This window comes from Jaculus jaculus, chromosome 17, assembly GCF_020740685.1.
Source record: "Jaculus jaculus isolate mJacJac1 chromosome 17, mJacJac1.mat.Y.cur, whole genome shotgun sequence".
NCBI classification, from domain to species: Eukaryota; Metazoa; Chordata; class Mammalia; order Rodentia; family Dipodidae; genus Jaculus; species Jaculus jaculus.
In genome coordinates this window covers 4,465,301-4,481,331 of record NC_059118.1, presented here as the reverse complement: position 1 = coordinate 4,481,331, position 16,031 = coordinate 4,465,301, and the positions used below count along the sequence as shown (strand labels likewise).

Genomic DNA, 16,031 nt, shown 5'->3' with positions numbered 1-16,031 from the left:
AGTAGAACGTGCGGAAGGGGATTTGGAGGAGGTAGGCAGCCAGCTTGTGCGCTGACGGGAAGTCTTGGGTTTCCTCATCGAAACACAGCCAGTGAAGGAAAGCCCACCAGAGTCCCACAGGCAGGAGCTGGAGACCCACCCTGTCCTGTTGCCTCTGACCTTGGTGTGAAGATGTCCCTGACAACCCCAGCTCACTCATAAGGGAAGAAAAAAAATGAAGCAAACTCCAAAGAGAGGCCAGGCATGACGATTCATGTTTGCAATCCCCGCACTTGGGAAGTGAGAGCAGGAGGCAGGAGTTCAAGGCCTCGATTATGATTATGGGGTTCAAGACCAGCCTGAGCTAAATGAAGCCCCGTCTCAAAAACATTTTTTTTTAATTCAAAAAAGACACAACAGCTTCTGCTTCATGCCACTGAGGTGAGTCAGCTACAAAGTGCTTCTAGCTTCCAAATATCAGGGAGTAGCCATTGTGGGCACCCACACCAGGAACATGTGACAAAGGAACTGTAATTTAACCATGCTGAACTGATGCGCTGCAAAGCCATCGAGCTGGGGAAGATGGCTTAGTGGTTAAAAGTGCTTGTTTGCAGAGCCATCAGGCACAGAAATAAGAAAGAAGAAATGGTACTCACTTTGACAGCCCAGAGACCAATATTAGAATGGACACAAAGATGATTTGCAGGCGTCTATGCAACGCTGGCACAAACAGTCATGAAGCATCATGAGACGAAGATAATGATGTATGTACCACTTTATGAATCGGGCTTTATGTGGTTACTGGGGAATTGAACCCAGGTCATTAGGTTTTGTAGGCAAGTGCCTTAACCACTGAGCCATCTCTCCAGCCCTGACCTTCTTTAAATATCTCAGTTCTGCATTGACAGCGTGTTACAGATCAAGTGACAGAATGACAAGGTTTTCTGAACACTGAGTATGTGGCTGTGGATACGGCATTGCGTTATTGGGTATTCTATTAGAGTTGTTTCTGTTATCAAAAGAAAAGGCTGGAGAGATGGCTTAGCAGTTAAGGTGTTTGCTTGAAAAGCCAAAGGATCCCAGTGCAACTCTTTAGGACCCATGTAAGCTAGATGCACAAGGGGACACATGCATCTGGAGTTTGTCTGCAGTGGCTGGAGGCCCTGGCGCGCCCATTCTGTCTCTTGGTCGCTCGCTCGCTCGCTCTTGCTCTCGCTCTCGCTCTTTCCCTCCCTCTCTCAGATAAATAAATAAAATATTTTTTTTTAAAAAATAGGAGTGAATGCTCCACTTCCAGTCAACTGAGACTTCAGTTAAGATTTAATCGGCAATCTCTGGCTATATTCATAATAATTCTATTACAATCTAATACAAAAATATTACCACAAGTAATATTCAAACATGTTTTCTAAATGCCTTTCAAAAAGAAGGATAAAAAGAAATTAAACTAAATCATTTCCACCAAAACAGATGTGGCTCCCAGAACATTTGTGTTTAGAAGGGGAGTTGCATAAATTGCCAGAATGGATCCAATAAAGTCAAGGTCAGTGATGAACAGACACAATTTAACCTTTGGGGAAAAATGTGTCCTGAACATATGGATGGGTGGGTGGGCAGGAGTGGGGGAGGTGAGAGTGGCATTGAGTCAGGCCTTGCCTCGGGCGGTGAAGGTTTTTTTAAATATATTTTATTTATGAGAAAGGGGGCAGATAGAGGGAAACAGAGAGAAAGAAGGAGAGAGATAATGGGTGTACAAAGGCCTCTAGCTGCCGCAAACAAACTCCAGATGCATGGAACCTAGGTCCTTAAGCTTTGCAGGCAAGCACCTTAACCACTGAGCCATCTCTCCAGCACAGTGAAGGGATTTTATTTGTCTCATTCGTTCTATTTACTTGTCTGGACTATTCTAGTAGAATCAGGTCACAGAGCTCAGAGGCCACGGTGCCTAGAAAAATCCTGTTTGGACCCAAGTGACTGGCTGTGATGAGATTTCACACGCGCCACGGGATCGCAGGAAGTTGAGGAGAAATGGCCCGCAAACCCTGGGGAGGGTGTGAATGCTCCACTCACCACCTCAGCCGGGCGTCCCAGTCGCTCCCAGAAAGGCTTGTGGCACAATTTCCAGGAGAGACTTAGAACACATAATGCTTTGTTGCCGTGACAGACGCCATGCTAAACTCTGCGGTACGTTTTCTGATGTGATCGATTGTCACAATGCTCTGAGATGGGGAAGCACATCCTTTTCACAGGAGATGGAGATGGAGGCGAGCTCCTCATGCAGCTATCAGTGGACAGACAAGGGGCTGACCCTTAAATTCTGCACTGTCATCCCAGTGGGCTTTGGCTGGCCTGGAACCCCAACTCTCGGGAGACTGAGGCAGGAGGATTGCCAATCCCAGGCCCTCCTGAACCATGTCCATAGTGAGACTGTCTCAAATGACGACCCAAACAACCAGTTCTATTCTGTGAATAAGCACTAGATCCAAGTATATTCAAGCCACCCACGATGACCAAGAGCTGCCTCTTTCCCTGGAAGTCCGTAAGGGTGAACTCCTCAAGGCTCAGTGGCAAAGAAAAGAAAAATATCACTTTTTCTGGGCCCAGCTTATGAGTGCAAGCCTGAGCCAAAGCAATGAGGGAAGTCGGGCTATGGCATGAAGCAAGGATTAGGGATCTCTGGGGTGGGGGCAAGCAAACCCTCCCCTGAACCACAACCTGCTGCACTGGCCAAGGGAGCTCTGTAGGAGGCAGGAAATGGAGACAGGAGCTCAAGGACACGGGAAGCCACAGGGAGAAGGTGGCAAGGTCTAACTCTTGGAGAAAAGATGATCAATGTGACACATAATTGCGTAATGACCTGGGGACATCCTGACGTCTTGTCCACTGGTAAACATGGACACCCCCGTGTCCCCAGAACTCAGTTTTCCCTCCAGAGAGGAGTGTAGGCAGTTGCTGGGGAGACTCAATCCACCTGAGGCCTGAGTGTATTTGCAAATTCTTGATGGGTTTGCCCAAAATGCAGGACTCTGCCCACCTTTTACCTTGATCATTTCTTCACTTGTGTGTTTGTACGTGTGTGTGTGTGTGTGTTTGTGTATACACAAATGCAGGGCTCTTGCCATGGCAAATGAATGCTTTTTTTTTTTTAACATGCAACTTACGTTGGTGCCTTGGGAATTGAACCTGGTCCAGTCGGCTTGGCAAGCAAGCACCTTTAACCACTGAACCATCTTGGCAGCTCCTACCTTGGCCACGTGTTCTCAGGGTCACGTGTTCAGGGGGCAGTCCTGATGGACGAGGTATCGTGCCTCCCTAGGTGAGCTTACCACTGCTTTTGAAAACGGAACAAATTCTATAAACAGCATTCCTTCCTCTAGCACATTCAGTGAGTGATATTGTAGACTCCATAGGCCCATGTTCCATGCCACAGGGGGCTTGAGGGCGCAGGAAAAGGAAACAGCATGAACACTGAGCTCTGGCTCCTGCTGTTGTCGTTGGTCATAAAAATCTTTGTCGCTAACAAAGGTGTGATGGTTTAGATTGATTACCAACGTGTCACGACCGCCAGTCACCAGTGAAGGAGGATCCTGATTAGGTTAATTGAGGTGGGAAGACCCACTTTAACTGTGGGCGGCACTATTCCGTGGGCTGGGGTTTGGGGCTGTTTAAGAGGAGCCAGCGTTCGCCACTCTGCTTCCTCGCTGTGGGCTGAACGTGAGCAGCCGCCTCGAGCTCCTGCCACCACGCCTTCCCTGGAACTGCCGCCACGCAGTCGGGAACTGTAGGCTGAAATAAGCCCCTTCCTCTCTTAAGCTATCAGGTACCAAACAATGAGAAAGGGTAACTAATAGCCTAAGGGTCTCACACTCACCACAATGTGGTGGGCTAACCTGGCAGCTTGCAAATAGTATAAATCTCAAAGCCTTCCCAACTCCTGATAAGAAGGTAAATTGAAGGAGAAAATATATGAATGTTACCCACCTCTCCCATGGGAAGGGAGGTTGGATGCCATGGCTGTGTCTCTCCAACCCTCCTAATGGACATGCCTATTAGAGAGGGTATACCTCAGAGAAATGTCCTCAGATCTTTTAACATCCCCAGATCTTCCACCTCCCAGATCCTTGATGTGTTTGTTCACAGTCGATTTCCTGTGTGATTACATATTGTCTTGGCTTAACTCTCCTGATGGATTCACAACTCCCTGAAAATAAGACAAAACACTAACCCATATGAATTGTTTCTGAGCAACCTCACCCTGTCAACGCTGTGCGTGTGATATGCCAATCTGCACACTGGTCATTGCTGCAGGGTGGACGTGTCCCCCAACAAGCCACGTGTTGGAAACTCAATTCCCAGTGCAAGGGTTGGATAGAGGGCACGGCGGGTGATGAGAGCTCTGACCTATGAATAAATGGGACAACTTTGGCCCTGTTTGACCTGTTTGTCCTCCTGCCTTTTGGCCATCAAGGACATGATATTCACAGCCTCATGTTAGAATCACCAAACCTGTCAGCACATTGACCTTGATGTCCCAACCCCCAGAACTGTGACTCAGTAAATTTCTGTTCTTTACACATTACACATTCTCAGGTCTCCTACTGATATCTTTTACGTAAGAACCTACACAGAGAACTGCTTTGCCTGCCTGTCTCTGCTCATATGAGATGAAGAAACAGGAGCTGGGCTGGCGCTTAACTGGTAAAAGTGCTCGGCTAGGATGCGTGGATCCCTGGGTGTGATCCTCAGTACAGCATGAACTGGGCATCTACGTGCCCGTAACCCCAGCGCTCAGGAGAAATTCAAGGTCGTCCTTCACCAACTCCGTAGCAAATTCTGGGCCAGCCTGGACTACATGACACTCCCAAAAATCTACTGTGGAGACTGGGGCTGGTGTGTTCCTTGAGCCCAGGAGTTCCAAACCAGCCTGGGAATACAGTGAGCCCCGTCCCCAGCAAGTTAAGGAGGGGACCTGGATTGCGACTTTCCTTCGATAGGTCTCCAGACTCCTACAGAAACAGTCCGGGTGCCTTGGACAGACAGATCAAAGCTCAGTTATTTGTACCATGCAAGTGATTAACTACTGACACTACGGTTCCACCCAGGAAGTGAAACTTTCAACCCTCAGGCTGTTTAACTCTTGTTGAGTGTCAGGATGTGAGGAAGACTCGCTGTGGTGCCCCATGTGGGAAGAGGCCACTCGCTCTTTGGCATTTGTTTTTGGTCTGGAAGCTCCAGTACTGTCGGTTGGTCACTTGGGAGTGGCAAAGTCCTGTCTCACGATTACAAGTGGAAGACCCCAGAGTCGTTCCTAAGCATGAGTGAGCAAGGGCCTCCCTACAGATAAGGGAACTTGCAAACCTTTTTTCAAAAAAAATTATCTTTATATATTTGTCTTTTCTTTATTTGCAAGCAGAGAGATAGAGAAAAAAAGAGAGATAGAAAGAATGAGCACACCAGGGCCTCCAGCCACTGCAGACAAACTCCAGATGCATGCACCACTTTGTGCATCTGGCTTTACGTGGGTACTGGGGAATCAAATCAAGAACATTAGGTTTTGCAGGCAAGTATCCTAACAGTTAAGCCATGTCTCCAGCCCTCCTTTTTTTTTAATTTTTCAACTTTTTATTGCCAACCTCCATTCATATACACAATGTACCCTGACCATAATCCCCTGCCAACACCCTCCTTTGTGCCCCCTTCCCTACAACCCCTCCATTGAACTCTTTCTTCTTTCCAGATAGTCTCTCTCCTATTTTGATGTCATCTTTTTTGCCCTAATATTATGCAGGTCTTTTGTAAGTAGTGTCAGCCACTCTGAGGTGTCTGGAAGACAGTATTGCAAAGCATTCCTTCCCTATCTTTGGCTTTTACATTCTTTTCTAATATTTATTTTTATTTATTTATTTATTTGAGAGAGAAAGAGATAGAGGCAGATAGAAAGAAAGGTAACGGGCACACCAGGGCCCTCAGCCACTGCAAACGAGCACCAGAAACATGTACCGCTTTGTGCATCTGGCTTACATGGGTACTGGGGAATTGAACCTGGGTCCTTAGGCTTCACAGGCCAGTGCCCTAACTGCTAAGCCATCTTCCCAGCCCCAGCTCTTACATTCTTTCCACCACCTTTTGCACAATGGTCCCTGAGCTTTGGAGGGTGTGATAGAGTTGTCTCAGTGCTGAACATCCCACTGTCACTATGGTGACTTTTGAGTCTCCCCAGGGGGTCACTATCATCTGAAAAGAGAAGCTTCTCTAACCAAAAGCAAGGGTAGCATGATTGTATGGGCATAAACATAAATATTTAGAGGGCAATTTAGTGGGCATGCTATTTCCATTTAGTCAAACGACAGTAGCAGCCTCTCCTCAAGGGCTTTACCTTCAGACATAGACTTCTGACTAGGTTTTCGGCAGCAGCATGTATCCCCTCCTGCGGAGCAGGCATCACACCCAATAAGGGAATAGGTGGTTTCTCCCGTAACAGACATGCCACCGTTGTACCAGGCGGCACATTTAGCCTGGCTAGCCAGCCATGCAGCTGATGCAACCATTCATTTGCCCTTCAACGCATTTGCATTTTCGTATCACCAGGCATGCAAGGAACAAGGGGCTTCCTGCAGAGTGCACAGCTAGAAGGAAATGCTGCCTGTCTTGTTTATGTGAAGGACTTACACCTCCAAGTAGACTATGGAAATGTTCTCAGAATATGTCAGGGTTTGAAGGAAAAAAGGCCTAGCAATAAGTTATTTTTAAAAACTTTATTTCACTTATTTATCTGTTTGGCAGAGGAAGGGACAGATAGAGAATGGGCACACCAGAGCCTCCAGCCACTGCAAACGAACTCCAGATGCGTGCATCACCTTGTGTGGTACCGGGGTATCTAACCTGGGTCCTTAGGCTTCATAGGCAAGCGCCTTAACTGCTAAGCCATCTCTCCAGCACCAAAGTTTTTTTTTTTAAACTGGAATTTTCTTTCTATCTACTGTGCTTTCACCATTCGGTCTGGGCTTAGGTTCACCCATTTGATGCCAGAGCAGTAGACATCAAGATAGAAGTAAACGTCCAAGAGATTTTTTTGGCGGCAGGGAGAGACTATGAGGAAAGGAAGAAGCCACACGTGAAAGGTAGGGTTAGACTCTCAGACTCCACACAAGTCCAAGAAAATCAGCCAAGCTGAGGCGAAGTCTTGAGCCAGAGGCGCCGCCCATCTCTGTCAAGAACAGTTTACAGTATGTGCAATGTTCTGCACTCAGCACTGGGCTGGGAACGGCCCGTGGGCAGCCTGGTTCCATCATTAGGCCTCTGAGTGGAGGACTCTCAGTGGCAGCACGGCCACATCTCCTTCCCAGCAGGCAGTCTGCGGGGGACAAGAATCTCAGCCAGGGTCTACCCCCACCTGTGTGACCACCAGGCATGAAACCCCACTGCCTGCATCACAGTGACCCCTTTATGAGGGCCCAAGAGAAACAGCTCCCATGGCCCAGGACCAGGCAAAGCTATTTCTCCTGGACAACTGGTAGGTTCTCTCTCTATAGATACCTGGATTCCTCACCAATTTCCTATTTTACGGTTATACTAGGATGAGAAGAGCCAGATTTGGGATCTACCTGTACCTCTGAGGAGTTTTGGAATCTATCTATCTTTTATTTTATTGTCCCTGATCCCTGCAGTCAATGCTGACAGTCTCTGTGAGTGAGTGCCGCTCCTTTCTGAAACGTGGCAAGAAATAATTACCCTAAAACTGGTTCCCTTGAAAACTGAATATACCTAGTTTTTAAAAGCTTCGGCTTATTTGTTTTATAACATTTTATGATTCAACCTTAAACAATGTTGTCTTTTAAAAAAACAGAATTTAGACTGCAATGGTGTTGAGTTCCCCATTAGCTTCATTTTTAAAAAGAAACAGGTAAGCCTAAGATAATTTACATCTGCAGAAGGCCATGTGTATTTGGTACTTGGGGTGCATTACAGTTTGCCCCAGCTACACTGCAGGCGTTCAATAGCCACATGTGACTAGCATCTTCTGGACAGGGCAGCAGTATAATCATAATTGTTTCTAACCTGTGCTCACATTGCCTTGACTAAAGCTCTCTGGACTCCTGGAGATTTCTAATGCACACACTAGTTCTATAAAGGGATGAGGAGTGAAATGGTCTAGGTGGGGGTCAGGAAGGGGGGGGGAGAAGAAGAAGGGCTGGGGTGGTGGCACACACCTTTAATCGCAGCACTTGGGAGGTGGAGATAAGAGGATCACCTTGAAAGTACATAGTGAATTCCAGGTCAACCTGGACTACAGTGAGACCTTACCTTAGAAAAAGAGAGAGAGGGCTGGAGAGATGGCGTAGCGGTTAAGCGCTTGCCTGTGAAGCCTAAGGACCCCGGTTCGAGGCTCGGTTCCCCAGGTCCCACGTTAGCCAGATGCACAAGGGGGCGCACGCGTCTGGAGTTCGTTTGCAGAGGCTGGAAGCCCTGGTGCGCCCATTCACTCTCTCTCCCTCTATCTGTCTTTCTCTCTGTGTCTGTCGCTCTCAAATAAATAAATAAATAAATTTAAAAAAAAAAGAGAGAGAGAAAGAAAGAAAAGGAAGGAAGGAAGGAGGGAAGGAAGGAAGAAAGAGAGAGAGAGTGAGAGCTGGGCGTGGTGGCACACACCTTTAATCCCAGCACTCGGGAGGCAGAGGTAGGAGGATCACTGTGAGTTTGAAGCCACCCTGAGACTACATAGTGAATTCCAGGTCAGCCTGAGCTAGTGAGACCCTGCCTTGAAAAACCAAAAAGAAAAGAAAGAAAAAAAAGAAAGAAAAAGGGATGAATTATAACAGGAATAAGATGTCTGGGATTTTTTTTTAAATGTTTTATTTTTTATTTATTTATTTATTTATTTATTTATTTATTTATTTATTTGACAGAAAAAGAGGGGGAGAGAGAGATTGAGAATGGGTGCACCAGGGCTTCCAGCCACTGCAAATGAACTCCAGATGCATGTGCCCCCTTGTGTATCTGGCTTAACATGGGTCCTGGGGAATCAAACCTGGGTCCTCTGCCTTTGCAAGCAAATGCCTTAACCACTAAGCCATCCCTCCAGGCCACTAGGATTTTTTTTTTTAACTTCTTTTTTACTTTGTCTTTACTGGCCACAGCCATCTCAAGATACCGTTTATATTTATTGCTCTTTTGAAATTACAGTAGTGATTGGGATTGCTAGACCTTGCTAAGTAATTCATCAGTGACGAGGCATATACTGTTACTATGTATGGCTGTTAATTTCAGCGTCACTGGTTTGCTTTGTAACAAGGTTTTACTCTATGCACAAGGGAATATTCTGAGTAGTCCCCAGACTTGACAACTATCATGGAGCAACAAAAAAGAATGAATTTTAGTGTACTTCCTTGGCTTAGAAAGGCAACCTTATTGACAAGCCACACATTTGGCCCGTGTCCCCAAATCTCAGTTCATGTGTGTGTGTGTGACTGTGACAGGCAGGCAGGTCAGTCCGGGTCCATGGTTGTCAACTGTTTGCTATGCTCACCTTCAACTTGAACCAGGCACCTATCCTGGGCCCTGAGGCCCAAGGGAGAGGTGACAGGCTGCTTCCCGGTGTGTTCACTTCATGCACACCTGGTCGTCCCGGGTTCCAGGACCCGGACACCTGAGGCTGGGCCACAGCCCTCAAGACAGCAGCAACAGCCTCACCTGGATGGAGTCTGTTAGGCCTGCAGATGCCCAGGTGGCACCCAAAGGTCGTAAAAGAGAAACTCAAAGGGCCTCAGGAGCAGTTCCACAGTTAACACTGGGGAGGAACTAAGAGAACAAGGGGCCGCATTTTGGACCCGGAAGGTGCTGACCAGTGCCCATGGAGTCCCAGGATGGGACTCTGGGGGTGACTGGGGGGGACCACCCGGAGGTTGTACTACCCCAGGCCCAAGGGCAACGGTCAGACCATGACTGCTGGAGCACATGAGGCCTGGGTCTGCTGTGTATTGGGAGCCCGGACTGCACCAACTTTCTGTGCATGCAGTGTTGGGGTCTGAAGGTTACCCAGGGCCCCAGCTTCAGGTGCTTGCAAGACCCAGGCCCACACCCCGGCTTCCAGTGCGTGCAGTGTTGAGGCCCTGGCTTCAGGTGCTTGCAAGGCAAAGACTAGAACCGGCTTCCAGTGCATACAGTGCAGAGGCTGTGGCTTCAGGTGCTTGCAAGACCCAGGCAGAGACCCGGCTTCCAGTGCATGCAGTGCTGAGGGCTCAGCTTCAGGTGCTTGCAAGACCCAAACCCAGACCCGGCTTCCAGTGCGTGCAATGTCGAGGACGTGGCTTCAGGTGCTTGCAAGACCAAGGCCCAGACCCGGCTTGCAGCGCATGCATTGTCGAGGCTGCAGCTTCAGGTGCTTGCAAGACCCAAGCCCAGACCAGGCTTCCAGTGCGTGCAATGTCGAGGACGTGGCTTCAGGTGTTTGCAAGACCAAGGCCCAGACCCGGCTTGCAGTTCGTGCAGTGCAGAGGCCGCAGCTTCAGGTGCTTGCAAGACCCGGGCCCAGACCCGGCTTCCAGTGCATGCATTGTCGAGGCCGCAGCTTCAGGTGCTTGCAAGACCCAGGCCCAGACCCGGCTTGCAGTGCGTGCATTGTCGAGGCCGCAGCTTCAGGTGCTTGCAAGACCCGGGCCCAGACCCGGCTTGCAGTGCATGCATTGTCGAGGCCGCAGCTTCAGGTGCTTGCAAGACCCGGGCCCAGACCCGGCTTGCAGCGCATGCATTGTCGAGGCCGCAGCTTCAGGTGCTTGCAAGACCCGGGCCCAGACCCGGCTTGCAGTGCGTGCATTGTCGAGGCCGCAGCTTCAGGTGCTTGCAAGACCCGGGCCCAGACCCGGCTTGCAGTGCGTGCAGTGCTCGGCGGGCCGGGCGGGCGGCGCGCGTGGTCGCGTGGCCGCGCGGTCACGTGGCGGCGGCGCGCGGGGCTAAATAGGCGGCGACGGCCATTTTGTGCGAGAAGCCGCAGCGCCCGCTCCGCTCCGCCCGCTCCGCTCCGCCCGCTCCGCCGCCGCCGGCTCCCCTCGGCCGCCGCATCCCAGCCCCGGGGCGCCGCGACTCCGCGCTGACTCCGTGTCTCCCTGCAGCCTCCCGACGACGGCGATCCGGGCGGGCCCCGCAGCAATTCTACCCCCTCACCGGCCTCACACTAGTATCGCATGTCCACTATCCAGAACCTCCAATCTTTCGGTAGGTAAGGTCCGGCCGCCAGAGCCCCACGGGGCTTTGTCTCGGTGCCCAGAAGATGGCGACGGGGGTCCCCCAAGACTCTGTTCCCAGGGAAGGCGCCCACCCGGGCCTGCGACGGCTCCTGCCTGCCCCAACCTCGGGGGTGCTGCCCGAGGGGCTGTGGGACCTGGGCATGGGGTGACACACGGCAGAAGTTGGGGGTCCTGAGACTGGGCATGGGGTGACACACGGCAGAAGTTGGGGGTCCTGAGACTGGGGATGGGGTGACACTCGGCAGGGGTCGGGGGTCCTGAGACTGGGGATGGGGTGACACTCGGCAGGGGTCGGGGGTCCTGAGACTGGGGATGGGGGGACACTCGGCAGGGGTCGGGGGTACTGAGACTGGGGATGGGGGGACACACGGCAGGGGTCGGGGGTCCTGAGACTGGGGATGGGGGGACACTCGGCAGGGGTCGGGGGTACTGAGACTGGGGATGGGGGGACACACGGCAGGGGTCGGTGGTCCTGAGACTGGGGATGGGGGGACACTCGGCAGGGGACGGGGGACCTGAGACTGGGGATGGGGGGACACTCGGCAGGGGTCGGGGGACCTGAGACTGGGGATGGGGGGACACTCGGCAGGGGACGGGGGTCCTGAGACTGGGGATGGAGGGACACACGGCAGGGGTCGGGGGTACTGAGACTGGGGATGGGGGGACACACGGCAGGGGTCGGGGGACCTGAGACTGGGGATGGGGGGACACATGGCAGGGGTCGGGGGTCCTGAGACTGGGATGGGGTGACACACGGCAGGGGTCGGGGGTCCTGAGACTGGGGATGGGGGGACACACGGCAGGGGTCGGGGGTCCTGAGACTGGGGATGGGGGGACACTCGGCAGGGGTCGGGGGTCCTGAGACTGGGGATGGGGGGACACACGGCAGGGGTCGGGGGTCCTGAGACTGGGATGGGGTGACACACGGCAGGGGTCGGGGGTCCTGAGACTGGGGATGGGGGGACACACGGCAGGGGTCGGGGGTCCTGAGCCTGGGATGGGGTGACACACGGCAGGGGTCGGGGGTCCTGAGCCTGGGATGGGGTGACACACGGCAGGGGTCGGGGGTCCTGAGACTGGGGATGGGGGGACACACGGCAGGGGTCGGGGGACCTGAGACTGGGGATGGGGGGACACACGGCAGGGGTCGGGGGACCTGAGACTGGGGATGGGGTGACACTCGGCAGGGGTCGGGGGTCCTGAGACTGGGGATGGGGGGACACACGGCAGGGGTCGGGGGTCCTGAGACTGGGGATGGGGGGACACACGGCAGGGGTCGGGGGACCTGAGACTGGGGATGGGGGGACACACGGCAGGGGTCGGGGGACCTGAGACTGGGGATGGGGTGACACTCGGCAGGGGTCCGGGGTCCTGAGACTGGGGATGGGGGGACACACGGCAGGGGTCGGGGGTCCTGAGACTGGGATGGGGGGACACACGGCAGGTGCTGGGGTCCTGAGACTGGGGATGGGGCTCATGTGACTGGGGAACACTGGGAATGGGCTGGGCGGCGTGTTTCTGGCGGGACACTAGGTCAGAGTGTGGAGCCATGGTGGGTAGAAGTGACACAGGGAGGTGGGGTGCGCTCAATCAGGCGCTGGGGCTCCTACCCTGGCAGGGAGGTCATGGGGAGGAGCCTGCGGGGAGGGATGGAGGATCTGGAGCAGGGCTGGGTGACCTGACGCGTAAAGGAGGTTGAGCCCTCAAGGTGGACAACCTGCCACCAGCCAGGAGGTCAGGGCCTGGCGACCAGACACTTTCAAGGGAAGCTGGGGACCTTAGAAGTTTGGGGGACCTGTGACTCACAAGGGCTGGGGAACCTCACATTCACTGGGAGGCTGAAAGCCTTGAGCTAAGCAACCTGGGATTCACAGAGAGGTCAGGGCTAGGTCAGGGGCTGGACACTTGCAGGAGAGGCTGGGGGCCTCAAGGGCTGGGGAGACCTGGGGTTGGGGTGCCGATCTAGCTGCTAGGGTAGCCATGGGCATTGGGTAACAAGATGCAGGTACAGGCCCCTGGTCAGTCAGGGAAGTGAACAGTTGTTTCTTTGTAGTCGTTTGTGAAATCACACCTCTTGAGATGACATGTATACGATGTGAATGTGTGCAAATATATACAGTGCATTTTGCAAGGCAGAGTTCAGTCACCTGATGGGAATGGGTGTCTTTCCGCTGTCATCACAACGGAATGGCGATGACGCACATTTTTATACTGCCTATGAAGTAAGGTTTATAAATACCTTTTTTTGTCCTTAGAGGGCTGTGTTCAACAATGTTATCTACTTGTAACAATGTGGTGGTGTTTTTTTTTTAAGCTCAGCTGTCAGAGAACATAACCTAGATTTTTCTCATTTGTGAGACTGTCTTGGAGGTTTTCATGATCACTCCAGCAATCGGAGGCCTCGATGGTAATCTTAAAATGAAGTGGACACACTCAAACCTCCCTTGCAGTCTGTCTGGGTTTGTAGTGGACCGTGTTTCTGGAAGGAACGTCCTAAAACGTATTTCTGTGCTTTGGTTTTCTGTCCCTCTCCAGACCCCTTTGCCGATGCAACTAAGGGTGGCGACTTACTCCCGGCAGGGACTGAAGACTACATCCACATAAGGATCCAGCAGCGGAACGGCCGGAAGACGCTCACCACCGTCCAGGGCATCGCCGGCGACTATGACAAGAAGAAACTGGTGAAGGCTTTCAAAAAGGCAAGGCGTCGGGAGAGGAAGGTGGCTCCCACCTCGGCTCCGTCCGCTGTGCGGTGTGGGTCAAATGACCGGTTCCAAGAAGCTCTCTGTTTTCTGTAATTCACACCCAGGGATTTGGTTAGTGCTCCAGCATGGTCCCATTTCGATGATTTACATGGGTTTCAATCAAAACTGCGAATTTTTAAAAAGTTACTTATCTATTTTGGTTTTCCGAGGTAGGGTCTCACTCTAGACCAACGAGGCTGACCTGGAGTTCAGTGTGTAGTCTCACAGTGGCCTTAATCTCACAGCCGTCCTCCTACCCTCTGCCTCCTGAGTGCTGGGCGATTTTCAGTTGCTGATGTAAAGTCATTTGCTTTGTGTGACCTGCAGACTCGTTTACGTAGGAATTAAACTTTGGAAGGCTGGGGCTTACGGCCAACTGCTCATAGTGCATTCTGAAACTAGGCAAGTTTGTTCTTACACTGTCACGCGACTTGGTTATGTTTAAGTAAATTGTGTTGCACATTTGTGTATTCTAGAAATTTGCCTGCAATGGTACTGTGATTGAACATCCTGAGTACGGAGAGGTTATTCAGCTTCAAGGTGACCAAAGGAAGAACATTTGCCAGTTTCTCCTGGAGGTGAGTGGCTGTGGGTAACTGTGCTCTTGCTTCTAAAACTGCATCTAAGTCATCACGAATTATTTCCAACCTGGGAAGTTGGGTAACTGAGTGAAATGTGGGCTTGGCACTGGCTTCGGGCCAGTGAGACCTTCATCCAGTTCATCTGTTGTCGAGTGACCCAGGGACTGGCGCGTGGGCGCAGCGTTCCTGGATGTGGGAAGGGTGCAGCTGTGTGGGGCATATCACAGAGCGGAAGATGGCACTGACCAGTTCTGTTTCCAGGTGGGCATTGTCAAGGAGGAGCAGCTGAAGGTCCATGGCTTCTAAAGTGCACCCCAGCACCTGGCGGACCCTGGGCTGAGTTGTCCCTCAGCCAGCCCGGCTGCCCTGTGAAATGATCCTCCGCAGCGAACGACGGACTTTCCACTTATTTAATGATTCAAACTTCCATCCCCATCTGCATGAGAACCAAGAACCTGGGGTATGTAGGCTAGTAACACATCAGACAGCTGCAGTAAGATGGTAGCGAGGCCCCGAGTTCATCACAACATGTTTCCAATGGAAAATACTTTGTTTTGAGTGTTTATTTGTTTATTGTTTAGTTTATTTACACTTGATTAAATGTTTTTTGTTGTATTAAACCATGTATGTTGCAGCTCAACAATAAAAAAATCTATGAATCCTTTCATGAGCAGTTACGCTGTCAAATCTAAGCAAGGCTCGTATTTATCTGCATAAGTGGAGTTCTCAAGATAAAACCAGCTGGGCTTGGTGGCTCACGCCTTTAATCCGTCACTTGGGAGGCAGAGGTACAAGGACTGCTGTGAGTTCGAGGCCAGCCTGAGAGTATGTAGTGAATTCCAGGTCAGCCTGGGCTAGAGCGAGACCCTGCCTCGGAAAAACAGAACAAAACAACACACAGTTGGAGTTCGTAGCCGGTCCGTACTCTTTACGATGGGCTTCCGCTGCTGTCGTGCCCAGAAACCGAGCTTTTCGTTTACCGGTTAGAAGGAAGACTACAGGAAGTATAGATTCAGCCAGAGCCACTCCCTGCCCACCAGCCAAAGGTTGTCATGGAATTGATGTGAACATGGTGCGCGCTGTCAGCTCTTTGAAGTCAGCAGACGCGGCTGCTGTACACGTTCTTATCCTGTGTGCTTGGCTGCCAGCATGAGTCTGTCCCTAAAAGTGTCATGTTGCCAGAGGCTTGTGACCTGAAATCCTACCTGCAGGCATGGGTACCGCCCTGCAGCTGTGGGTGGTGGTCTCACAGTTGTGCAGGTAGGAGTCACGGGGCTTCAGGCTATCGTCCCTGGGGTGCCAGCCAGGGCTTCGAGCCTGACAGGCCCTGTTCTTTCCCTGCGTCGTGGGTGCGTGTTTCACCAAAGCAAGGGACAGCCCCGGATGTTGGCGCATGGGGGCCCGTGGAGAGGAAAAGTGTCCTGTGCTCTGCCATGAGATCCCCACGGCTCACTCGGGTTCCTGGAGTCTCAACAGTCGCTGGG

The 16,031-nt window shown here is 51.8% G+C and overlaps 1 protein-coding gene across 1 annotated transcript; it reads left to right on the top strand.

Moving 5' to 3' along the window:
* Window positions 1–11,015: 11,015 nt before the first annotated feature.
* Eif1b (eukaryotic translation initiation factor 1B) lies at window positions 11,016–15,212 on the top strand. Its single transcript, XM_045136861.1, has 4 exons — window positions 11,016–11,190; window positions 13,758–13,921; window positions 14,443–14,544; window positions 14,809–15,212. Exons 1-4 carry the CDS (start codon window positions 11,160–11,162, stop codon window positions 14,851–14,853), a joined length of 342 nt encoding a protein of 113 aa, XP_044992796.1. The 5' UTR covers window positions 11,016–11,159; the 3' UTR covers window positions 14,854–15,212.
* Window positions 15,213–16,031: the final 819 nt, after the last annotated feature.

Coding starts and splice junctions, on each gene's coding strand:
- Eif1b (XM_045136861.1), top strand. CDS start 11,160: ATGTCCACTATCCAGAACCTCCAATCTTTCG. Junction 13,922..14,442: donor TGGTGAAGGCTTTCAAAAAG/GCAAGGCGTCGG, acceptor TGTGTATTCTAG/AAATTTGCCTGCAATGGTAC. Junction 14,545..14,808: donor TTTGCCAGTTTCTCCTGGAG/GTGAGTGGCTGT, acceptor TTCTGTTTCCAG/GTGGGCATTGTCAAGGAGGA.